Raw genomic sequence first — 27,490 nt, 5'->3', positions numbered from 1 at the left:
CTAGTGAGCAAGGGCAGCCACCCTGAGCTTCCACAGCCCTTCATATTTGTTGCGTGAAATGAGCAGGGAGGAGGAGGTAACAATTGGCCAGCTGCATAATTGATCACAGATTCATATTATTATTAATAGGCTTCAGATGTAACTAATCACAAAAAACACTTGTGCCTGGGTCATGACTGCCCTCAGCATTCCTTCTGGGCAGCAGACGCAGTTTGTCAGTTTGCCAACAACCCACTTTCATGAGAACAGTTTCCAGTTTACTCATATAGCCTCCAGTGGTATACTGAGTTGATCATGACCCTCACTCTTTCGGCCTTCAACAAATATAGAAATATGGATATAGAAAGTTTGAAAAGGCTTGTGAAAAGAAAATTTTATGTTGCATGGTCAAAGCTGGCTAAGACCAGATGGTTGTATTTATAATGGCTTTTTAGAAAACCTTCAATGACATTTAAAATTAAAAGTACAGGGATGTAAAACTAGAATTTGATTTTTTCTCTGTAAAAATGACAACATTTACTTGGGTTACTGGTCCGTTCTTAATAAGAAATTGCCAAAAGTTGTGGGGATTTTTTGCTTTTCAAGTAATCAACTTAGAATAAAAAGATTGTATATCTTAACATGATTTCCTGTGCTTTATATAAACTTGATTATTTTCCTGATTATTTAAGAAAACCACGTATTCTCACTTTTAAAAGAGCTAAGGTCTTAAAAAAAAAAATTATGTTACCCCCATAGTTACTTTTAAAATCTTTTGTCATATTGGTTAAATAGATTGCTTAAGTATTTTTTCATAGCTGTCTAAGATCTTATTTAGTCAAGTGTTCAAACCTTTTGAGATTTTTTATGACATTGCTTTTCCAAGATCAAATTCTAAATGAAATCTTAATTTTGAGCTGAACTTGAAATTTCCCAGAACCCTAGACTATCTCAAATAATTTTTTCCTTTACTTTTTTTGTTTTAAAGTTAAAACTAATTAGATTTATTTAATAGGTTAAATTGCATGAAATGCGTTGTCAAATAAGAAGAGAGGTGTTGGGCATGGTGGCTCACACCTGTAATACCAACACTTTGGGAGGCTGAGGTGGGAGGATCACTTGAGTCCAGGAGTTTGTGACCAGCTTTGGCAATATGGTAAGACCCTGTCTCTACAAAAAAATAAAAGAATTAGCTGGGTGCGGTGGTGCACACCTGTAATCCCAGCTACTATGGAGGCTAACAAAGGAGGATCAGTTGAGCCCAGGAGTTTGAGACTGCAGTGAACCACAATCACACCACTGCATTCTAGCCTGGGCAACAGAGCAAGTCCCTATCACAAAAAGAAAGAGAAAGAGAGACAGATACAAATACAAGAGGGGCCTAACAAAGACTCTCTACTTAACCAAACTTTAGTCAGACTTTCCTGAGCCCTCTCTGACTAGACCTGGGATTTAGGCTCTGTCCTATGGCCTGCATCACCCAGTTTTCACGAAAGTCCCACCTTGCCCAGTTTAAGGAAAGTCTCCCACCCTCGATACCTGATTACTCTGAATATCTGATCAAAATCTTCATCCCCCAACCTTGAGATCTACCTGGCCTGACCTGGCTACACTGACCTGTCTTCAGCAAGAATCCTTTAGATCAGTGTAGCAAGAATCCCGTCAAACTTGATGTCTCCTCAATAATTTTTTATTCATTGACCCCCTCATCCTCCTCCATGGCTATAAATCCCCACTTATCCTTCCTGTGTTTGGAGTTGAGCCTCAGGTGTCTCCCCTGTTGCAAGTCTTCCAAAGCCTTCATTACTGTGTTAACAAGTGTCATGAATATTTTTTACTTCAATAATGAAATTTTTCATATGCAACTTTATATCCTTCAGCTTATTGAGATATTCCCATGTATTGCATGGATGAATAAATAAATTAATGTGTAAAAGCACAAAGCAAAAATTAAAAGAGAGAATAGAATGCAAAGTTCCTAAATCTTACAAATGGTGTGGAACTAAAAACCAAAATAAAAGGGAGAAAATTAAGAAATAATAGAAGCAGATTTTCTAGAATGGAAGAAAGACATAAGTTTTTAGATTAAGATAAATGTCAGGGAAAATTGTGAAATACAATATTGTGTGCACTGTTTATCTCACACATAGCAATTATGTTTTCTATAATTGTCTTTGAGCTAGGCAATTTACAATTTTTAAATTGTAGAAAAGTGATTGTAATGTAACTAATTTTGCTCATAGAAATGCAAATTTATTGTGTCTGATGAAATATAATTGACGATTGCCCTGTGGATAAGACCCAGTTTTTATATTTATTTGTGAATGGATTTCAGCACTTCTATACAGCCTATAATCTTGAGAATTCTTTGGATTCTTAATCCAAAGATAATATCTTAGTAGTTCCCTCATTAATTAATCACGTAAAATCATTGACACATGTATGAGAGTTATGATTATACCTTCCTTTTAAAATTATTTTTTAATGGAGTCCACCAAATGCTAAGCCCAATTAATGAGAAAAGGCCCATAGTTAGACATATTCTAGGGAAATATATTGAAATAAAATCTTAAAATCTTCCTGTTACCTATAAGAGAGTACAAATTAGAATGTGGATTCAGCTTTTCTAGCTAAACAAAGACTAATGGCTTACAAAAAATTTTTGCCCTCTCAAAGCACATTTATCAACCTTATCTTGAAATATTTCATTAAATATCTCATTAACTGCTTCTTGAAATTTTAGCCTCTCTTTTCAATTAGGATTTTTATTCATAGTTGAATAAAAGAATCTGGAGCTATTACAAGTTATTTGCACATAGCTGTGAGAAGTAAAATGCTTATGAACTTGGAGCTGGGAATTAGATTTCATGAGTTTAAATCCAGGCTCCATAATTTACTATCTATGAGACATTTAATACACTTAAACTCCTTAACCTCTTGGTGTTTTAGTTACTTCCTCTGGGCAAACAGAAATAATAATAATAATACATACCTCCTAGGGTTATTGGAACATTCAGTGAAATAATACATAAAATACTCTTAAAATAATGACTGCTATGTAGTAAGGATGAAGTATGTGAACTATATGTAAAATATATCAGGTTGAAGTATAGTCCATGGGACATTGTTTGCAAATGGGAAACAATCTAAAGGTCTATTAATGATGAAATGATTATATTTATTATAGGCTATCCATGCTGTGGAATACTATGTAGACCTTGTAAAAATTAAGCAAATCTAGTTATGTTAATATGGAACTCTTTCTCTACATGAAAACTGAAAGTTGAAGGCCAATAATATTATATATGATATGATCACAATCGTGCAAAGGAAGAAAGATCACAAACTACCCATTTAAAACAGCCAAACTTAGAGTTAAATGTGTGTATGTTTGTATATACAGAGATAGAGAGATATATACACAAGCAAATTTTTTTAATAGTGGTTACCTTAGGGGAAAGGAAGTAGTGGGGAGATATTCTAAAGGTCTGATATGTTTATTTTCTATGTTGTATTTATGTATAATCTGTGGGATTCACTAAGAAAACTCTAAGGCAATCTTGTCCAACCTGTGGCCTGCAGGCTGCATGAGGCCCAGGACAACTTTGAATGCAGCCCAACACACATTTGTAAACTTTCTTAAAACATTATGAATTCTTTTGCGATTTTTTTTACTAGATCATCAGCTATCCTTAGTGTTAACGTATTTTATGTGTGGCCTAAGACAATTCTTTCAATGTGGACCAGGGAAGCCAAAATGTTGGACACACCTGCTCTGAGGAAGTATGAGTATTGGTTTTCAGATGTTTACTTTCCGACACACTATAACATATGTACTTAGTATTTTGGTTTCACCACTATTTTGTTGATTTTTCTAGTGTGCGGTTTTCGTTCTGGTCCTTCACTAACAATTAATTTAATGAGTCTCTAAATGACAATAAAAGCACACATTTCTGGTTATTTCCAGATAGCTAGCCAGGGAACAGCATCTTATGCTATTTTCTCATATTTCTGGCAACAAACGTTATATGTGCCTTACATGTAACATTCACCAACTACTACCATGTGTTAAAAGTTTTTCATGTATGTGTGTGTGTGTGTATATATATACACACTATATATTATCTTTCTGTCTTCTTTCTCTTATTCTCTAATCTTACATATATATCTGATCTTATATGTAATCTGATATAAAAATATATCTAATGCAATATATATAAGATGTATATCTAATCTGATATATAAAATGTATATCTAATCCGATATATATGAGATGTATATCTAATCCGATATATATAAGATGTATAACTAATCCGATATGTATATAAGATGTATATCAATCCGATATATATATAAGATGTGTATCTAATCTGATGTATATAAGATGTATATCTAATCCGATATATATAAGATGTATATCTAATCCAATATATATAAGATGTACAGCTAATCCAATATATATGATGTGTATCTAAACAGATATATATAAGATGTGTATATGAGATGTATATCTAATCAGGTATATATAAAATATATTTATCTATATATATAAAAATATATATAATTATAATAAAGCAATTTGAGGACAAAATTTATGCTGACTTAGCATTTTATTCTTGACAATATGATATTTTGCATATAATCATTACTTAATAAATACCTCTTAAATGAATAGTATTTTAGACTGTTGTAATTGTGTGTACAAAAAGGCATGAGTTTAAAAATATATACTCTGAGCAGACTATAGGAAAGTGTATTACATACTTCTGAACAGACTACATGTGAAAATAGTATCATTTCCATCATCTAGCATTCTAATATTTAAATTACAAATACATACATAGTACTTTGTCTCAGGAAATGGTCTTTTCATTTTTTATTATCCCATAGAAGTTTTTCCCAATAGAAATTTCTCAACCAAGATGCACGAGTACAAAGTTAGAATTGTTTCCTTTGAATCTATTGATAAGAACTCAAGAAAAAATATTTTAGACTACAAAAAAAACTTCTTATTTTGTTCTCTTTGCTTTTCGAATATTTTTCAGACTTGGGATGTAGCTTTATCACGGACTGCTAGAGCATGGGGGAAAAGATGTGTGTTTGAGCATAATATTTATTTAGAAGATGTACAAATGGTCCATCCTAAATTTTATGGTATTGGTGAAAATATGTGGGTCGGCCCTGAAAATGAATTTACTGCAAGTATTGCTATCAGAAGTTGGCATGCAGAGAAGAAAATGTACAATTTTGAAAATGGCAGTTGCTCTGGAGACTGTTCTAATTATGTTCAGGTATCTAATTTTTATTTTGTTATTAATTCAAATACTTTTTAATTGCTTTATGCCTAGTTTTATTATGTTTCAAATTTGTACATAAACTCAAATAATAAAATTATTACATTTAATAAGATCACACTTTTAATCAATCTTCCTAGTCTTCAAAATGTCTACCATCCCATCTTTTATGTGAACCATACAATTAAAACAATATTTTAAATGGAGTAAACCTACTCTCCATGTTCAAAGATGAAAAGCACTTTCCTAAAAATAATGTACACTGGAAAAGGAGGAAAGAAACCAGTAAATAAAAATAATTTATAAATTATTGACTATAAACATAAGTAGAAGATTTTTTTGCACATATCAGTACACATACTACTATATAGCTGATTGACTAAAACATTTGGAATGCAAATTAATAGTATTGTTTCCCTGCCTCTGGTTCAATAATCCACCCTCACACTTCATACTCCAGGAATATTGAAGCACTTATGGTACATAACCTTTGTTATTTTACACATCACATTGTTTAACAATAATTTATTTATATGTCTGATACTACACTGAGGGCAGGGACCTTGCCTTTTCATCCATATATTCTCAACAACCTGACATTATTTAGGTCTGCAATAAATATTTGTTTCAGGAATCAAGAAGTCATTACATGAACTCCCACATTTATTTAAAAGGTAGTTTTTCAATCAACAAACCCTTATGTCACGTTTTATGTAGAACTTAACATTTTGGAATTTGTTCATGTTGAACTCATGTCTTTCTCTTTCATCCAATCATGCTTCAAAAATTTTTTCATTATTTTTTTTTCTGATCATTTCTTCCTTCTAGAAAGTTATAGTGATTTTCCATTGACTTGCTCCTATCAAACCTAGCCTTTTTAATATGGCTTTAATACTCAGTAAACTAACCAAATCTACTCCCTGATATGGTACTCTGTGTTTTTATTCCTTAATTCTAGTCTCCTAGACATTTTCATTTCCTGCATTTGACATGCTTAACTTCACTTTAACTCTTGCAGATATTCTATTCTTTATTCTTCTAATGTATCACCTTTTTAATGTGTCACTTTATTTCTTTAAGGATCACACTTTTAAAACCACTAAGGCCTGAGAAAAAGAATAAAACAAGAATGGTTCCTCTTTCTTGCACAGAGATTAACAAAACAAGTACTTTTGGGTTCACTTGGAAGTATTAGAAATATTAAAGTTATACAGATAATTTCTGGAATGCCTTTGATTATTCCCATCTTTTTTACTCCAATTCAAGATCTGTTTCTCTTTTATAGAAACCAGCTCTTTTATTTCATTTTTTAATGAAAAGGCCAGCTTTTGTTTTGTCCTGCAATAGAATTTTCTTAACAAAGAGAAAGAGAAATGCCAATAGCATTCAATTCTTCTCTACTCTTGTATCTCTTTTAGTTTCTATAATCGGATTGTCTCTCTTTTTCTCCCTTTTTCCCACAACTTCCATCTTTTAAAAACTTATTCTCCTCTTTCCCATCTTCTCTCTTCCAATAACCTAGAACTTTCCAATTCAACCAGAGGTTGAAAATTGATTCATCAGGTGTGACTTCCTCTGTCTCTGAAGCATTATTCTGGGTTGACCGTGTTCTCAAACAGTTCTTCCTAAGAATATGGTATTGGTAGAATCTATTGAAGTGTTTCTCTAAATACAGTGTTGAAAATGCTGCCCCAACTCTGTGGTAACTCTCTACATGTCTCTAAATAAAAATAGTTTATATTTCTTGAATTGCTTGGTGAAAAGTTCTATGTGAATGGAATATATTATTGTTTATAATATGAAAGTAAATGTTTAAAATTAAATTTTGTGTCTTTCTTGAAATTTTTATTTTAGCTTGTTTGGGACAACTCTTACAAAGTTGGTTGTGCTGTTACTCCATGTTCAAGAATTGGACATATTATACATGCAGCAATTTTCATATGCAACTATGCACCAGGGTAAGTTACTTAAAATTAATAAAAGAATATAAAAATAAATTCAGAAAATTTCAAGATAAGTTTTTCTAACTTTCAATATATTTTTATGTTTTTTGAACTATAAAATAATTAAATATAATACTTTACATTGAAATATTTTCAATTTTATAATGAAATAAGTCATAAATTGGACATATTGATTTTACTTATACACTGGCCAAATATTACTTCCTAGAATAACCTTAACTTTAGTATTATTTCACAATATTTCACTTAATTAGCATAAGACAAATTATTTTCCAGAATAGTTTATTCTAAAATTTATAGTAGAAGTAGAAAGAAAATTAGATGTGTTGAAATTTATTCAGTAAGAATTGTATCAGGAATATGTCAGTTTTGTAACATGAAGAGCACTTTTAATTGACCACCCCTTGGAGATTATTGACTGGGACCTGTCTTATACATATAAGGAATTGTCACATCTCGAGATTGAAGAGCACTTCAAACAACTTTTAGTCAAGCTATTCATATATGACTATACCGTATACCTGAGTACCTTCAAATGATGGAAAATAACTACATCTCAAAATAGCTTCCATTTCTTGAGAGCTCTTTTGGAAATTTCCAAGCTTTCTTACAGGTCAATATAATACTATAAGTAATATTGTTATAACTTCCAAATAAGTTAGAAAATGTTTGAATTAACATCTTAAATAAACAGTAAGAATTGACTGCCTACCAAGATTGAGAAGGAATTTCTGCCAAATAAAATGCTTTGAGACTAAACCAGAAAGAAAAATTTAAAAAGTAGTGATTACTGATTGTATTCCCCTGGCTAAGAAAAACAGTAGAACTATGCTCTGCATCAAATTAAACTCAGAAAGCTCTTTCCTGATGAGAAGTCTTGCTAACTTTGAACATAGACATGCAAAATAAGTTTGGAATATAGAGTTGCAAAACATTTTAGGCGTCCTTTCACTCCTACAGACTGGAAGCATTGGGATACCTATTACTTGCAGAAACTTTAAAAATTACTACTGATTGGTGTTGCAAATTCAAACAGAATTGTACACCGGGGAGGAGGGGGTTGGTAGAGGATTTTCTGGGGCACAAATCCTCATTTATTCACTCAGCAAGTATGTACAGACTCTGTTCTTTCTACTAACAAGATGTAAAAGACACCACATTTAGTTTATAGTCTTGGCAGGGAGACAAACACTTTAATAAGTGAACACATAGATAAATAACATTTTAATTAGACAATAAAATATACTGTAAAAAGCAAGATTAGCAAATAGAGAATGACTGGTCTAGAAGATAGATAGGGTAGTCACAGAAGAAGGGTATCATTTGAGCTGAAAACCAGATGTTCCAGGTAGAAGTATGTTCCAGGTAGGAGCATGTATAAAAATCTCAGAGACTGGAATGAGTTTAACATGTTTGAGAAAGGAATAACTGTGGTTAGAGGTAGGAGTTGAGGTAGAGAATTAGATGACAGCTAGACCAAATATAATAACATATGTTATGTTAACGATTTTGGAATTTATCCTAAGTAATGACAAAGCCAGTGGAAGGTCTTAAACAGAGTGACATGATCTCACTTTTGTTTTGAAAAGAACACCTTAACAAAAAGATTACTGTGACTGTTGGTAGAGAATGAAATATAAGGAAACAAGAGTGTAAAGAGGAAGTATAATTAAGAGGCTGTTTCCTATAGTACAGGATACAGACTGATATTTTGGATTAGAGTTTTAGCATGTGGATTTTTTATCGAGTTAGATAATGAATTACCACAAATGTAGTGATTTAAAGCAGAACCCATTTATTATCAAACAGTTCTATAGGTCATGAACCCAGGCATATTGTGACAGGATTGTCTTCCCAGGGTCTCAAAGGCCAAAATCCAGATGTTGACTAAGTATTCGCCTGGAGGATTGGAGAAGTACCTGCTTCCAAGCTCATTCAGGCTGTGAGCAGAATTTAGCTTTGTATGATGATGGGACTCTTGTCCTTGTTTGCTTGCTGGCTCTGAGCCATGTGTTGTCTCATCTTCTGGAGCTGCCCATGTTTCTTTGACACGTGGCCCCACCATCTTCAGGTCAGCAAAGATATGTCAGAGCCTTCTCATGTTTCAAATCTCTGACTCCTCTTCTGTGACCAGCTAAAGAAAACTCTCTGCTTTTAAAACACCCATAGGATGAGTCAAGGCCAACCTAGATAATGTCAATATTTTAAGGTCAGTAGCGCCTTATAATATAATTATGGAAGTAAAATTAATCATATTCACTCTCCTGAGAATTATGCATTGCATGTACATGAGGAGTGGAGGATCTTGTGATTTATCTTAGAATTCTGCCTACCATAGAATGGAAATAGTGAGGAAAGGTCAGTTTCTGGGTATATTATGGAGGTGGAGCTAATAATACAAGCCAATTGGCTTGACTTTAGGGATAGATTGAATAAAATAATCAAGCAACACTGTGCCTATGTCTTTAGTCTAAAAAAACTGGGTGGATGGTGATTTCATTAACTTAGAGAAGATCAAAGGGTATGTTTTCTATTTGGGTATATTAGATAAAAAAATAAATGCAGGAAATGTGATTGAATCATGAGAAACAGAGAGCCAGATGAAAGTATGTAGTTGTTTTCTAAGTAGAGGCAATTTCTGGTAAAAAGGCTCTGAAGTGAAAGTCACAGTGAATGAGATCAGCATGTGGGAGAGTGAATATGGAGACAATTTAAGAACTAAGTCCTGGGGCACTATGCTATTTCAAACTAAGGCAAAAGAGCTAGTAAAGGAGAATGAAGAGAGGCTAATGAGGTATGAGGGAAACCAAAAACCTGCTGGTAAGGTACTTGGAAGTCAAGTGAAGAACATGAACTAAGAAGCCCAAACTGGTTAACTCTATGAGATGCTGCTGAGAGAATGAGAAATTGAGGAAGGAGAACTGACAGTTCCATTAGATGAGATGAAGGTATTTGGTGACCTTAAGAAGAATAGTTGAGATTCAGGGGTCTCAGATGACTACAGTGATAAGATGAAGCTACTAGTTGTTGAAATCACCCTTTTTGTCTTGCTACTCTCCTATGGCATAGGCTTCTTTGTCTTGAAATTTCTGTTAACCATTTTTCCTTTGATACAAATATTGGCAAGTCTACCTTGAAGGATCTAGATTGGAACATATATCAGTCAACTCAGTCCAATTCTTATTTGATTATGTACCTAAAATAGGCAATCACATTATCTCTCTTAAGGATAGTTGGTAGAAAAATCAATCCATTACAATATTATAAAATATTGGGTAGAAATGAATGTAAAATAACCAAATTGAAAATTAGAAGGTATAGTGGGATGAACGGTGCCCCCCAACCAACGTTAAATATATTTAGGCCCTAATTTCCAGAACCTGTCATTATTACTTAAATGGCAAAAGTGTGAATATTACCTAATATGGCAAAGATGTGGTTAAGATAAGGATCTTGAGAAAAGGAATTTATTCTGGATTATTTGGGTGAGGGCTAAAGAGGAGAGGAGGATTCAGCATTAGACACACAGAAGAGGAGGAGACAGTGTGACCACAGCGGAAGCGGCTAAAGTGATGCATCCAGAAGCCAAGGAGCTAAGGCCACCAGAAGCTGGAAAAATCAAAGAATCAAAGAACAGATTCTCAGAGCCTTTGGAGGGAGCACAGTCCTGCCAACACCTTGATTTTGGACTTTGGGCCTCCAGAACAGTGAATAAGTTAATGTTGTTTTAGCCACCCAATTTGTGGTAATTTGTTAATATAGTTACAGAAAATTAATGCAGAATAGAAGAATAAAACAGACCTGGCCATGCATACAGAAAACAACAAGTCAAAGCAACCTTGAAAATTTTTCTCAGAAACACAAAGGTGAAGAATAGAGGTCAAAATATATAGAAAAAATGAAATATGTATGGCATATAAATCTACAAATTGATGTTTCTAAACAATAGAGAAGGGCAAAGGAAAGAGAAATGAGAAAGAAAAGAAAATGATCCCAATCTACAAAGATATCTGTATAAAGATTAGAATAGTTTATAATGTATCAGAAAAAAACAGAAACAATATTTACATATAATTATTTACTAGTCCTTATTTTTCATTTTCAAAGATAGAAACACACATTTTAAGTACAATTTTAAAAAATAAAATAAAAGAATATTAATTCGATTACTCTAAAACTTAAATATTGGAAAAGACATAAAGATGACCATAAGAATTTATGCTATTGATAGGTGATGTTATTAACTGAGCTAGGAAAAGATACAGAGTGGAGGGAAAAGAACTGTTTTTATTTTTAGGCATGTTGGATCTGCAGTTGACTACAGGACCTTTCATTTAGTTAAATATAATTTTGTTGTAAGTGTGCCAAAGACATTGCACATTACATTTTATGTAATGTAATTTACAAATATTTCCCCAAATATTAATGTTTAACTGTTGACTTAAGATGCAATTCATTTTTGTCAAATCGTATTGCTTTGTTTTACTGTAGAAACAAAAGTATCAATTTTTTTCCATGGGTTTTGAGGTTTGTGTCATACATAGATAAGCTTTCTCAAAATATTACTGCTATTTTTAATTATCTCATATTTTCTTCTAGCAATTCTTATGTTACACATTTTGCTTCTGTACATTCTGTAAGCTGGTATGAGAATATCTTGCTTAAAATAACTATAAAGACTGGACAAAACATATACAACAACTGTTTTTAGGCATTAGAAAACAACCAGTGTGGGTCTTTGATCTCTGCAAATAAGAAAGAACTCAGCGGGAGTCACGTATTTGTTCCAGTTTTCTCCCTGAAAGTGTTTCCCAAACTGTAGCCAGAGAAACAGAATCCAAGCAAAGAATGTGTTTTTTTGGGGGGGGAGGGGTAAAGGAGATATCAGTGTCTGTCAATGCTAAGGTGTCTGGTATTTGGGACCAGGATCTCAAAGAGGAGGAGGCTACAAAGAAGAAGCCCCCCAAGTCTATGTAAAAACTTTCTGTGGGTCCTTGGCCAACTCTTTAGCTGCACTTCACAGTGCAAGATGCTCAATGGATTAGTGGGGACCAGCTATTCGGAAGCTGAAGATCTGCACAGATATTTCAGAAGCTGCACAGTGCTGAAAAGACAGAGTTGCAGTTTGAGCCCAACCAAAATGGTGAGTTGTTGGTTAACACCCTGGGCACCCACTTGTGGATTCAGAAAGGCCATGCCCTAAGAGTAAGAACCATACCCGAAGAGTAAGCCCACCATAGGAATAAGGGAAACAGTAATGTAGACCCATCTAATCCTAAAACCAGCCCTCAACAGGATGGCGGTTATCTGCCAGTAATTTCACTGCCAGATAAAACAAAACTCGCCATTTTTTTTAAAGGAAGCTGATGTGATGGTTAATTTTATGTGTCAGCTTGGCTAGGCTGTGGTGCCTAGTTGTTTGGTCAAAGCAGCCTAGATGTTGCTGTGAAGGTTTATTTTAGATGTGATTAACGTTTAAACCAGTAGGCTTTGAATAAAGCAGATTATCCTCCATAATTTCAGTGAGTTTCACCCAATCAGTTGAAGGTCTGAGGTCCTTTCAGCTTTGAAGAGAAAAGTCTGAGGTCTCCAGAAGAGAAAGGAATTTGCCTCCAGACTCCCTCCTTCAAACTCAAGACTATAACATCAGCATTTCCCTGGATCTCCAGCCTGCCAGCCTGCCTTGCAGATTTTGGACTTACCAGCTCCCATGAGCCAATTCCTTAAAATAAGAGCCTTTCTCTCTCTCTCTTTCTCTGTCTCTGATGTGTGTGTGTGTATGTTTATATACATGCATATACATCATATTGGTTATATTTCTCTGGAGAACTTTAATACAGATTTTGGTACCAGCAGTGGGGTTTGAGACCACCAAGGACATATTCAATTAGATCTGCTGGAACCTATGGCCCAAATGGCAGATCAACTAGTGTGGCATCCTGCACCTGTTGGCGCCTTCTCTTGCTCTGGGCCTCACTCAAAAGTAGAAGCTTTCAAGTCACTCAGAAAATGCGCTGCAACAGCACACCCAAATGAGGAATATGTTGCCTCCAAATCCAAAAAGACCTGCTACATTTTTTTTGTTTTGTTTGTTTTGTTTTTTTTTTGCCTCTCGTTTGGTTACAGAAGGAGGTAAGTGCAACAACATATCTTTCACTTTAGAAGGGATATCTCAACATGCATCATACCACTGTACCCTAGAAACTTCACTGAAGTAGAAGACCCCTGGTTTTGTGTCAGATATTGAACCTGAATTTTGTCAAGCCCCAAGACCTAACTACCAGAAATACAGAGAATATAGTAACAAGGTAAACAGCATCACAGTGGTATAGTCACTCAAGTCCTAACACCTAAGACTTCCGGAAATAGGGTGATTTGGGGTGTAATTAGTTAAGATGAGGTCATAGTGGAGCAGGTTAGGTCCCTAATCCAATATGATTAGTAACTTTATAAGAAGATGGAAACGTGGAAACACAGAGACATGGGGCTAATGTCATGCAAAGAAGGAATGATGTGTCTACAAGACAAGGAACACCAAAGATTGCTGACCATCACCAAATGCTAAGAGAGAGGCATGGAGTGAGTCTCCATTGGAACCCTCAGAAGGAACCAACTCTGCTGACACCGTAATTTTGGACTTTTCGCCTTAAGAACTGTAAGATAATAAATTTCTGTTGTTTTTAAGCCATCTAGTTTGTGGTACGTTGTTACAGCAGCCTGAGAAAACTAATACACAATGATAAAAACCAACAAATATCTCCCATAAAATTCAACCAAGTTCAGCTTCCCTTCCCAATTTAAAAAGAAGCTAACAAGTGAAACTTAGCAAAATTAGAGAAAAATTTTCTTTTCATTAAAATGGTGTTTTTAAAGAACAGACAACCCTCAAACTAAAAGGTATCATCATATTTAGTGGTGATATCTACAAGAATTGCCATTAAGGTTTTAAAAAGATAAGAATATTCATTCCATAAGAATCAATCAAGATACCAGTGTTAGTGAAAAAAAGCAAATCAATGCAATTAGACACAAGAAAGAAATAACGGGCCTAAATGAAAGATGAAAGCAGATACCTTATTATTCAATACTGAAGAAACCCAAGATTCCTCATTTTAAAAACTAAAAATAATATAATTCAGCAAATCAACAATTTATAAAATTAATATTCAAAGCTTAAGAGCTTTCCTATCTATGAAATTATGAGTTAGAAAATATTATAAGACAATATGTATAAAAACATAAGATATATCTTAAAAATTTACAGACTCAATATGAAGAAAATGTTTACAGTTTACTAAAATATTTAATAGAAGAATTTTTAAAATGGAAAAACATACCATGTTTATAGATGAAATATTCAGTGTCTTAAAGTCACTTCAGTCTTTATCCATCCATACACTTAATTAAATTCAGATTAAAATTTTTAATCAATATTTTTATAAGTTGATATAACTGGATAACATTACAATTTATATGGAAAAAAATAAACATTGGTATATTATTAGGTAAAGAAGGTAATGAATGACAAGGGGAGTTATAGCTACCAGATTTCAAAATATGTCATGAAGCTGCAATAGTTAAAAGGCTAAAATAAGGGCATATGAATAGATAGAGTTATTGTGTTATGTAGGTGAGGGTCAATAAGTAGATCCAAATACATATGTAGTGATTATGATAAAGGTGGCATTTAAAATCACTGGTTAAAGTATTTAAGTAATAGAATTAGGAGAGAGCCTCCTGGCTGGATAAAAGTAAAACTGAGTTTTTCACTCATCTTAGAAAAATAAATTTCTAATAGATAAAAGATTTAAACATTAAAAAGTGAAGTCATGAAGGCTATATTAGTGAATTTACTTACGATTTGGAAGGTATAAGGACCTATCAGAACACTAAAGTCCAGAAACTATAAAGGAAAACATGTATGAATCTGAGTATAGAAAAAGTCATTTATTAAATGGGAAATCCTTTCCCTATTGCTTGTTTTGGTCAGGTTTTTCAAAGATCAGATGGCTGTAGATGTGTGGCGTTATTTCTGAGGCCTCTGTTCTGTTCCATTATAGTATAGTTTGAAGTCGGGTAGCATGATGCCTCCAGCTTTGTTCTTTTTGCTTAGGATTGTCTTGGCTATTTGGGCTCTTTTTGGTTCCATATGAAATTTGAAGTAGTTTTTTCCAGTTCTGTGAAGAAAGTCAATAGTAGCTTGATGGGGATAGCATTGAATCTATAAATTGCTTTGGGCAGTATGGCCATTTTCACAATATTGATTCTTCCCATCCATGAGTATGGAGTGTTTTTCCATTTGTTCGTGTCTTCTCTTATTCATGTCCTTTGCAGGGACATTGATGAAGCTGGAAACCATCATTCTTAGCAAACTATCACAAGAACATAAACCAAACACCACATGTTCTCAAGTGGGAGTTAAACAATGAGAACACATGGATACAGGGAGGGGAACATCACACACTGGGACCTGTCGGGATGTGGGGTGCGAGGGGAGGGATAGCATTAGGAGAAATATCTAATGAAGATGATGGGTTGATGGGTGCAGCAAACCACCATGGCACATGTATACCTATGTAACAAATCTTCACATTCTGCACATATACCTGAGAATTAAAGTATAATTTTAAAAATTAAATGAAAAAAAGAAGAGACAATAGAATGGAAGCCAGTGTTGTGGTGATGTATAAGAAGTAGTGAAAAATGAAACAACTTGCTGTAAGTAGTCTAGTTGTTCTGGCTGTATGAGATGGAAAAATCGACATCTGTTTCATGTGCTTTAGCTCTTGTTCTGTTAACAATGTACAGACTATGTGAGTCTGGATGGAGAACTTTGAAGAACCTGCCTACAAATTGTAATTGCTACATTGTCAAGCTGTGGGCTGTATTACCCCCTTGATGAACAAGATAGTGGCAGATATGAGTCTAGTGTAGGCAAAGAAAGTTTCTACCACTGCCAGAATTGTGCTGTCATTTTGAAAGACTGTGTATCTATTACAATTTTTGAATAATTGTCTTCTAATGAACTTGGGGTTGGAAATGGGTACACTTGTCTGTTAAGACACCCAGGCAACATGTCCTTATCTAGGATCTGGACACATGCTCTATAGGTAGCATTGTACTGAGGCTATGGCCAGATAGAGGCTAAGAAAAGTTCTAGAAGACTATGTTCAAGAGTCTTGACTTGGTCTTGGTGAACCACTGGTCTGCTTCTTAGAAAATGTAAATTTTCTAAGGCATTGCCAGGGCAGCTGTGAAATATCAGTGGACTTTGCTGCTTATAGATACTTACCTATTATTTCCTCCTAATCTGGCCCAATAATTCCAATTGAAGTTGGGAGGTGTGCCGTGGATCCAGACTTAAGTTGATTTAGGTTCACTTTCTTAGAAACTCAGAACTAGAGGAAGATTAACATAGGGGAGAGTATTAGCCTGACATTTCTGGCTGTCTAATAGAAATAATGATTATAAAACTCAACTCTTTGAAAGAGGGGACTCATTGTAGTCTACCACAGTGTGGATTTATTTATTTTCAGTTTTACGTATGTATGTATGCATTATTATATTTGTTTATTTGCCTTTCCACAGTTTTGCCAGGCTACAGATATCAGACATTATGATCTTGGGGTGACTGGCCTATGCTCTGGTTCTCAAAGGCAGTTTTTATAGTGAGTAGCTTTTTACTTAGGCATAAGGACAGAGGTCTCCCATCCTTGGGACCTTAGGAGACAATACATCTGCTTTTGTGTTGGAGGCATCTGTTTTGGTGAAAAAGTGTTAGGACAGGAAAAATAGACCAGGGTGTAGCTAAAGGTGACTAGAGCAACTCTTGAGTTTCTTCTGTGGCTGGGTTCTAAACAAAATGCCTTTCTTTCTTGAAATAGTTGGATAATAGAACAGTAAAACTGAAGAAGTGATATATGATCTACAAATAACCACAAACCTCTGGATGTTCCTGATGGACTTGAATGCTTACAATTCAAGGGTATCAGATGTCTTATTGGGTATCACTCAAACGCTCTGATTAAATAAGATATATCTGAGAAATGTGATACTCAGGTTTTTGAACATATGTTTCTTAGGCTTGGCCATTCTTCCTGAAGGCCTAATAAGGCCTAACCAAGGACTTAAATAACGAATGTTTGTTTTTATAGCTACAAATTATGTACCAGGTAAATAGGCAATCCTGATTAAATTACCAGAATTAATGACATTGCCCCCACTCAAAAGTATCTTTTCCCTGCTTGTTTTCTCTACCTTTCTTATCCTAGATCATTTATTTAAATTTCCCAACTTAAAAGTACTTTAGGGCCTTTTTTCTCATTTAGCTCTAGGCAATTGATGTAATTATTTCTTACTTCTCTCTTCAGCTCTGTACAGTGGGTTAAATCAACTTTGTAAATTCCCGTTTATATTTATTTGCTTCTTTATAAATTTATGTGTTTTTATATACACCCCCAAAATAATTCATGCAGATGAGTCTTTGGGACATAAGCATTTCAGAATTTTGTAAACTCTATAGATACTTAATATATCATTTTTATAAAACTTTTTATGTATTTGAGCCAACCAGGAAGCAATTAATTATAAAACATTCTATAGACATTTATTTATTTATTTATTTATTCATTTATTTATTTATTTATTTATTTATTTTAGAGACAAAGCCTTGCTCTGTTGCCCAGGCTAGAGTGCAGTGGCACAGTCATAGCTCACTGCAACCGCAAACTCCTGGACTCAACTTATCTTCCTTCCTCAGTATCCTGAGTAGCTGGGACTATAGGCACGCACCATGCCTGGCTAATTTAAAAAAATATGTTTTTGAAGAGACGAGGTCTTGCTCTGTTACCCAGGCTGGTCTCGAACTCATGGTCTCAAGAGATTATCCTACATTGGCCTCCCAAAGCACCAGTATTACAGGTGAGGGAGCTACCCCACCCAGCCTACATCATTCATTTTTAAAGGATACATTTTGCTATAAACTAAAATGAAAGAAGCTTTAAACCCCATTCTTATATTTAATTATAATACTTTGTTTCTAGGGCATGGGAATTCGTTTCAGAAAAGACTGTTTCCTGGGGGAGAACAAAAGGGAAGCATTGAATCTCTAATTAAAGTATTTCCTTAAATCCAGTTTCTTAACTCACGTTTTTAACCTGATTAAATATTAGTAACTATATTATTTAAATTACATGTAAAAATTGAAGCTTATTCTAACTAAATGTTTTCTGCTTTTTTGTTTATAGAGGAACGCTGACAAGAAGACCTTATGAACCAGGAATATTTTGTACTCGATGTGGCAGACATGACAAATGCACAGATTTTCTATGCAGTAAGATAAAGAAAATAACTTAAACATGAAAAAAATGCATAATGGATTGGACAACAAGAAAAATAAGTGATTGAACACTAGTTTTTTATTGTCATGTTAATATTATTCCTTTGATCAGAATGCTACTATTATATTATCAAAGGATGGTTGACACAGTATCATCTTTAGATTTTTCTAAACTGTAGAGCCTTTTCTGTTCTATCTTAACCCTATTCCTTCCCCTGAGGACATACCAGAGTGTCCGAAAGAAGGAATGAGAACTAACAGTTTTACCCTGATAAAGCTTCACAGTTTATTCCCAAACAGCAGACTGTTTGATAATAACTGCTTTAAAGGATAGTATATTCCAAAATATTTATGAAGTAGCATATATTTAATACCCTTTTCTTTTAGTTTTTCCTCCAAAAAGCTGAAATGTCCAAATATTTAGAAAGTAAAAAGTAGAAAATATGTTTGATTACATTTTTCTTTTAGTTTTTCCACATGAAAGAATATACTCCAAAAGTATAACTATAGCTAAAATATACAATGCTTAGGAATATGGGAGGAGATAAATTAGGATAATAAGTAAATAGCATATTATGTTGTTTTATAATTATTATACTTTAAGTTCTGGGGTACATGTGCAGAACATGCAGGTTTGTTACATAGGTATATATGTGCCATGGTGGTTTGCTGCACCCATCAACCCATCATCTACATCAGGTATTTCTCCTAATGCTATCCCTCCCCTAGCCCCCGACTCCCCAACAGACCCTGATGTGTGATGTTCTTCTCCCTGTGTCCATGTGTTCTCATTGTTCAACTCCCACTTACGAGTGAGAACATGTGGTGTTTGGTTCTATGTTCTTGTGATAGTTTGCTGCGAATTATGGTTTCCAGCTTCTTCCATGTCCCTGAAAAGGAAATGAACTAATCCTTTTTTATGACTGCATAGTATTCCATGGTATATATGCCACATTTTCTTTATCCAGTCTATCATTGACAGGCATTTGGGTTGGTTCCAAGTCTTTGCTATTGTGTATAGTGTTACAATAAACATACGTGCGCAGGTATCTTTATAGTAGAATGATTTATAATTCTTTGGGTATGTACCCAGATTACTGGGTCAAATGGTATTTTTGGTTCAAGATCCTTGAGGAATCGCCACACTGTCTTCCACAGTGGTTAAACTAGTTTACACTCCCACCAACAGTGTAAAAGTGTTCCTATTTCTCCACATCCTCTCCAGCATCTGTGGTTTCCTGACTTTTTAATGACTGCCATTCTAACTGGCGTGAGGTGGTATCTCATTGTGGTTTTGATTTGCATTTATCTAATGACCAGTGATGATGAGCTTTTTTTCATATGTTTGTTGGATGCATAAATGTCTTCTTTTGAGAAGTGTCTGTTCATATCCTTCTCCCACTTTTTAATGGGGTTGTTAGCTTTTTTCTTGTAAATTTGTTTAAGTTCTTTGTAGATTCTGGAAAAGAGACAGGGTCTTTCTTTCTGTCACACAGGCTGGAATGCAGTGGTTTGATCATAGCTCACTGTAACGTTGAATTCATGGGCTCAGGTGATCTTCCTGCCTCAGCCTCCCAAGTAGCTAAGACTGCAGGCATGTGCCACCATGCCCAGCTAATTTTTTTTTTATTTTTTGCAGAGACAGGATCTTGTTGTGTTGCCCGGGCTGGTCTCAAACTCCTGGCCTCAAGTGGTCCTCCTACCTCACCCTCCCAAATATATGATATTTTTGTGCTGAAGAAAAAACAGAAACAAAAACTAGTGGACAGTTTTACTATAACACCATTTCAGGGATGATTCCACCCTAACATCTCTGCTGTTGCTTCAGTTGAATCAAGATGCAAACTCTTGTTCTTCCTCTTTTCGTTGTCTTTCTTTTTCTGAAAAATTCAATGCTAAAGTCATTGAGCAGGTCAGGGGAATATAGTCATCTACACAGAGGGGCATCCAGAGGTGATGTGTTAGAACCTAAACAGCATAACAAAGGATCCACACGAGATGCAGTGGGCATGGAAAGGAAACCTAAGCAAGGTGAGGATGCTGTCCACATAGAGATGTGGCCACGTGTGGGAAGTCAGATCCCTCATGGAATGAAGTAACCGTCCATATATGAGGTCTGGTTTGGGGTATCAGAGCCAGAGCAGAATAAAATGATGTCCATGCAGGGATGACTCAGTATGTGGCATCTGTGCCCAGGCAAGGTGAGGAGAGCATCAACATGGGATGGAAGGGAGAGTCTGAGCCAGTGAGGAAGACATCCCTGGAGGGATGGTCTGGCAGTGGTTGTTGGAGGCCTAGAAGAATAAGGAGAAGAGTCCATATTGGAGTGGACTGAGAAGAGATTTTGAACCTAAGCCAGTAAAGGGGGCATCCATACTTAAGGGCAATTACACATGAGGTTTCTGAGTGCAAATTAGGTGAGGAAAGTTTTAATGTGGAGAAGATGACTTGACATGGGTGAAGTCAGGGCCCAAGTTGGGTAAGGAAGGAATCCACACACAGAAGCCCAGAGCTGGGTTTCAAAGTCTGAGCAGGGTGGGAGGGTGTCCCAGCGTAGGGCCAGCCCCTAAGTTGGCCGATTAATACAAGACAATTTCTCAGCAAAAACATACTCCAAATATTACATTGGTCAGACTTATAGTAAAACAATATTGCTTTCTGAGATTCAAATGTAACCTGACATCATTTGTTTTTATTTGCTAAATCTGAGTGTCTAAGTCTAAGCAGAGTGAGGGGGGCACATATGTGTGCTAGGAGCTAGAGACAGTGATGGGAGATTGGAAGCATAGTGGGGGAATGATAAAAAAAATTAAGTATAATGGGGGCTAGTTTCTTGCTGTCAGAAATGGAATACAAATATGTAAAGGAAAAAAGCAAGCATGAATCTTATGGTGGTGAATTGGAATTATAAGTGTTGGAAATTAAGAATTTTAATAAACATATATAAATGTGTATATATACACAGATAAAACTATAACTGTGGACTCAGTTTCAACATGTGAATAATTGTAGGGCCTCAAGAACAGAACCAAAACAATAGAACAGAAAATACAACTAGAGAGAGATATATAGATACTTAAGTAATAAAACAAATTTCACAGAAATAAAAATACCTGAATCTAAACATTGAAAGTGCACACTATGTGCCGGGAAAAAGTGACACAAAATAGTCCACACAGTAGACATAGCCTAGTAAGTTACTGGACATTAGTGGAAAAGAAAGAATCTTAAAGTATCCAAGCAAAAATGTAAGATCAGTTATTAAGAAGTTTAACGGTCTGGATTGAAGCAGAAAAATAGTCACTCTAAGTATTTTAGCAATAAAGTGTTTAACATAGGAAATTCAGTTTACCTGAATACTGTAAACACTAAGGGAGTGAAGGTCAGGGAAGTGGCCACAGTAAGGCAGAGAAGTGGCAACAAAGCTGAGAGTTCTATATTGTATTATACTAAGAAGCCACTGTGAAACTCACATTGATCCATCTTACCTGGCCTACCATCATCCCTGGTGGTTGCTTTTCTTATATCTTTCCTATTTCATTTGCATTCCTGTCATTGGCAAACTCTTACCTGAAGCTATGCAGAGAAAATAATTCACAGAACTGTACTTCCTGGTTTCAGCTCTACAATACAAAATTGACTTCACACTGATGTGGTAGTAATGCTGCTTTGGCAACTGATATTCCCACATAAAGGGGGAAAATTCAGTCTGGCTTCAAACTTCTCTACCATAACAGTAAATGCTAAGAGATGGTTGCATGATGCCTATATGCCCTTAATATAAGAAGTGTCAACCAAGAATTTATATACAGCAAAACCTATTATTCAAGTGTAATCAAATAGACAGATGTTTTGGGAGCATGCAGTTACATTTGGTGTATAGTTCTCATGAGCACTTCTTCAGTAAACTAGAGGATGACATTCACCAAAAAGAAGAGAGGAATGAAAAAACTTGAGTGAAAGAACTCTCTGTGAGCCCTGAATCTTAATAGATAGACTAAGACTAAAACAATCTGAGAGTTATAGTTACAAAAAAAATACAAGAAATATTGGAAACATGCAAATGATACAATTAATAAAACTTGGGAGGAGAAGAGAGAGAGAAAAAATATGCTTATTTCCTCATCATTTATAGCTAAGGGCCGAAGATACTAGACTATTTAAAGCTGATGAACAATAGAGGTGCAAGTAAATTTAAATGTATTTAACTATTTAATGAAACATATAATCAATAAAAATTGATGAGAAGTGAATAAAGATGCAAAGAAGAAGCATACTATTACATAATTGCTCATACTAAGGCATCAATAGATACACAAATACCAAATGAGAAAATACAAACTACGTGATGAAGACTTTTTGAAAGAAAATCTAAATAGAAATCATTACATAAAATATGAAGTAAGACCAAGCGCAAAAGGCTAAAATAACCTCAGAGATCCAAAGGAAGGTCAGTTCATCTCTAAGGTGCCTGAATAATGAGTTCTAAATTTTCCTGTTGCAAGACAAAGTTCTTTGTTGCTATTGGGTCCTCTATGTATGAGAACTCATTTATCCTTCCACTGTGCTTCCTAGTGGAATTCAGGATTGTTTATCTGACCATCATGATATTGTTTAGCTCTGTGTCCCCACCCAAATACCATCTTGAATTATAATCCCCACATGTTGAGGGAGGGACCTGATGGGAGGTAATTGGATCAGGGGAGCAGTTTCTCTCATGATGTTCTCATGATATTGAGTGAGTTCTCATGAGATCTGATGGTTTAAAGTGTTTGGCAGTTGCCCCCTGCCTCTCCTGCCACCATGTAAGATGTACCTTGCTTCCCCTTCACCCTCTGTCATGATTGTAAGTTTCCTGAGGCCTCTCCAGCCATGCAGAACTGTGAGTCAATTAAACCTCCTTTCTTTATAAATTACCCAGTCTCAGGTAGTTCTTTTTAGCAGTGTGAAAATCAACTAATACATGAAATTGGTACCAGTTATAGTGAGGCATTGCTGAAAAGATACCTGAAAATGTAGAAGCAACTTTGGAACTGGGTAACAGGCAGAGGTTGGAATCATTTGGAGGGCCCAGAAGAAGACAGGAAGATGTGGGAAAGTTTGGAACTTCCTAGAGTCTTGTTGAATAGTTTTGATCAAAATGCTGATAGTGATATGGACAATGAAGTCCAGGTTGAGGTGGTCTCAGATGGAGATGGGAAACTTGTTGGGAACTGGAATGAAGATCATTCTTGCTATGCTTTAGCAAAGAGGCTGGTGGCATTTTTACCCATGTCCTAGCAATCTGTGGAACTTTGAACTTGAGAGAGATGATATAGGGTATCTGGCAGGAGAAATTTCTAAGCAGAAAAGCACTCAAAATGTGACCTGGCTGTTTCTAAAAGCATATAGTCTTATGCATTGATAAAGAGATGATCTGAAATTAAAACTTATGTTTAAAAGGGAAGCAGAGCATAAAAGTTTGGAAAATTTGCAGCCTGGCCATGTGGTAGAAAAAATATACATATATATATATTTTTTTTTCTGGGGAGAAATTCAAGCTGGCTGCAAAAATTTGCACAAGTAACGAGGAGCCAAATGTTAATCGCCAAGACAATGGGAAAACTGTCTCCAGGATATTTCAGAAATCTTCATGGCAGCCGCTCCCATCACAGGCCCAGAGGCCTAGGAGGGAAAAATTGTTTCATGGGTCAGGCCCAGGTCCCTGCTGCTCTGTGTAGCCTTGGGACATTGTGCCCTGCCTCCCAGCCATTCCAGCTTAAGCCATGGCTCAAAGGGACCACGGTACAGCTCAGGCCATTGCTTTAAAGGATGCAAGCCCCAAGCCTTGGTAGCACCTTGGCAGCATCCATGTGTTGTTAGGCTTGCAGGTGCATAGATGACAGAGTTGAGCTTTGGGAGCCTTTGCATAGATTTCAGAGGATGTATGGAAACACCTGGATGTCCAGGCAGAAATCTGGTGCAGGGGTGGAGCCCTCATGGAGAACCTCTACTAGGGCAATGCAGAGGGGGAAATGTGGAGTTGGGGCCCCCACATAGAGTCCCTACTGGGGCACTGCATAATAGAGCTGTGAGAGGAAGGCCCCATCCTCCAGATCCCAGAATGACAACTTGCACCATGTGCCTGGAAAAGCCACAGGTAGTCCATGCCAGCCTGTGAAAGCAGCCACAGGGCCTGAACCCTTCAGAGCCACAGGGGCAGAGCTTCCCAAGTCCTTGGGAGTCTGCCCCTTGCATCAGCATGCCCTGGATGTGAGACATGGAGCCAAAGGAGACTATTTTGGAACTTTAAGATTTAATGACTGTCCTGTTGGGTTTTGAACTTGTATGGGGCCTGTAGCCCCTTTGTTTTGGCCAATTTCTCCCACTTGGAATGGGAGCATTTGCCCAATGCCTGTACCTTCATTGTATCTTAGAAGTAACCAACTTGCTTTTGATTTTACAAGCTTATAGATGGAAGGGACTTGTCTTGTCTCAGGTGAGACTTTGAACCGGACTTTTGGGTGAAGGCTGGAATGAGTTTAGACTTTGGGGGACCCTTGGGAAGGCATGATTGTGTTTTGAAATGTGAGAAGGACATGAGATTTGGAAGGGGCTGGGGCAGAATGATATGGTTTGGCTCTGTGTTCCTACTCAAATATCATCTCAAATGGTTATCTCTAAGTGCTGAGGGAGGGACCTGGTGGGAGGTGATTGGATCAGGAGGACAGTTTCCCCCATGCTGTTCTCATGATAGTGAGTGAATTCTCATAAGATCTGGTGGTTTAAAAGTGTTTGGCAGTTCTCCCCTCACTCTCCCTCCTGCCACCATGTAAGACGTGCCTTGTTTCCCCTTCACCTTCCACCATGATTTTAAATTTCCCAAAGCCTGCCCGTCCATGCAGAACTATGAGTCAATTAAACCTTTTCTCTCTATCTCTTTTTTTTTTTTCAGACAGAGTCTTGCTCTGTCGCCAGGCTGGAGTGTAGTGGCGCAATCTTGGTTCACTGCAAACTCCGCCTCCCAGGTTTAAGTGATTATCCTGCCTCAGCCTCCCAAGTATCTGAGACTACAGGAAAAACCTCTTTCCTTTGTAAATTACCCAGTCTCAGGTAGTTCTTTATAGCAGTGTGAAAATGGACTGATACATCTCTCAACCCAAATGAGCAGAAGAAAGGGAATTTATTTCCTAAAAACTATTATTATTATCTCATTGGACTAGTTAACTAAAAATATTGAATGCCAGGTTATAGAGCTAACTTTGCCATCTGGGAAATTAAGAGCAACTGAAAGCTTCTGAAAATAAGAATTAAATGAGGAAAGTGAATAGATTTCTAAGATTAATTAGGAGTGATCTGTGGGGAGAAAGAGAGATGAAAATAAGAGAGATTATAGAATCCTAGAATGTTGGAGCTGGAACAATATTTTAAGGGCAGAAGTGGAAAACTTACGTAAGGTCAATGACGTAAAGACAGAATTAGCACTAGAATGCATATCTCCTTACTCATGTATTTCCATACTTTCTGTAACAAACCAGGCTGATTTCATTAAAGAGAATATATTGTACTTAAAATTGGCTAGTGGTTGGAGGGAGGACATCAAAGATAATGCCTGAGAGCTAGGAGAAAGTGACACTATTATTGGGAGATTTTCTTATTTTTTAGAAAAGAAATTTTATCTAATTTTTTATGGACTTTCTTTTTCTTTCTAGGTAATGCAGATCGTGACCAAGCCATATGTATGTATTGTTGTCCTTTATTTCTTGAACAATTTAACTACTTTATGTGAAATCCAGCTTTCAATTGCTTCTTTGTTTACAGATTACCGATTTTGGTATCCAAAATGGGAAATGCCCCGGCCAATTCTATGTGATCCACTGTGCACATTCATTTTATTATTGAGAATAATATGTTTTATGCTGTGTGTCATAACTGTTTTGATAGTACAGTCTCAGTTTCCAAATATCTTGTTGGAACAACAAATGATATTTACCCCTGAGGAATCTGAAGCAGAGAATGAAGAGGAGGAAAAACAGAAAGAGAAGAAAGAAAAAGAGGAAATAGAAATGGAAATAATGGAAATGGAGGAGGAAAAAGAAGAGAGAGAGGAGGAAGAGGAGGAGGAGGAGGAGGAGGAAGACGAGGAGAAGAAGGAAGAAGAGGAAACACAAAAAGAAAAGATGTAGGAAGAGGAAAAATAAGAGTAGAAAGAGGAGGAAAAAGATGTATCACCAATATAAGCCAAAAGTGTAATACAAAAAAGACAGACAAAAAAAAAAGTAAAACACTGAGTTTTAACAAGGAAGAAGATATGCAAACCACCATTGGGATGTTTTTTTTTCCCTTCTCTCCTATACTTATTCAGTAAATTTAAATTTGTAAAACAAAGAAACAAAAAACATGTAAGGTGGGCTCTTTGACACTAAGAACAGATAAAGACATGACAAGAAAAACTCTGAAAAACATTTGACCAGTCTAATTAATTTTAAGATTTCACCATGTTATTCTAATAAAGGAGGGAATTTTCATTTTCTAAACGTATTTCCGTCTCTGTGCTTTAAATAGTAAGGTGCTTAAGATCATTCCAAGTTCAGAACAACCATTGAATAAAATTTGTATTTTTTTGTTTTTACTGTTACTATCATAGTTGTTATTGGTGGTAGTGGTATTTTCCAGGTGATATTAAGGTATTTGATATTATTATTTGTCTTTGTGGTTTTGGGAATAGTTTAAGTGGTACCTGTACATCCTGCTAGGATGCAAACTTATTATTTATAATTCATGTTCAATATTTCATTAAAGACTTGCTGTAATTTTCTGCCACTGAGGGCTAATAAATGCCAGAATTTTAATTAGTTGTGGTAGAGGAATCTGGGTGCTTCCAAATTTATATGATAAAATAAATAAATTTTTAGAAAATTATTAACTTGTTATTC

The 27,490-nt window shown here is 35.6% G+C and overlaps 1 protein-coding gene across 1 annotated transcript in view; it reads left to right on the top strand.

Moving 5' to 3' along the window:
- Positions 1-27,091, top strand: part of LOC105473343 (GLIPR1 like 2) — a 42,517-nt gene extending 15,426 nt beyond the window's left edge. The window contains exons 2-6 of the mRNA XM_024790182.2: positions 5,025-5,270; positions 7,128-7,231; positions 18,484-18,569; positions 26,267-26,293; positions 26,376-27,091. Of these exons, the coding sequence (XP_024645950.2) occupies positions 5,025-5,270; positions 7,128-7,231; positions 18,484-18,569; positions 26,267-26,293; positions 26,376-26,740 (828 nt within the window). The 3' untranslated portion in view covers positions 26,741-27,091. The remainder of the gene's footprint in view (positions 1-5,024; positions 5,271-7,127; positions 7,232-18,483; positions 18,570-26,266; positions 26,294-26,375) is intronic.
- The last annotated feature ends 399 nt before the right edge of the window (positions 27,092-27,490 follow it).

The sequence above is a fragment of the Macaca nemestrina genome, chromosome 10 (genome assembly GCF_043159975.1).
Source record: "Macaca nemestrina isolate mMacNem1 chromosome 10, mMacNem.hap1, whole genome shotgun sequence".
NCBI lineage: Eukaryota > Metazoa > Chordata > Mammalia > Primates > Cercopithecidae > Macaca > Macaca nemestrina.
The sequence above is the reverse complement of the archived record's forward strand: the minus strand, read 5'-3'. Positions and strand labels throughout refer to the sequence as shown.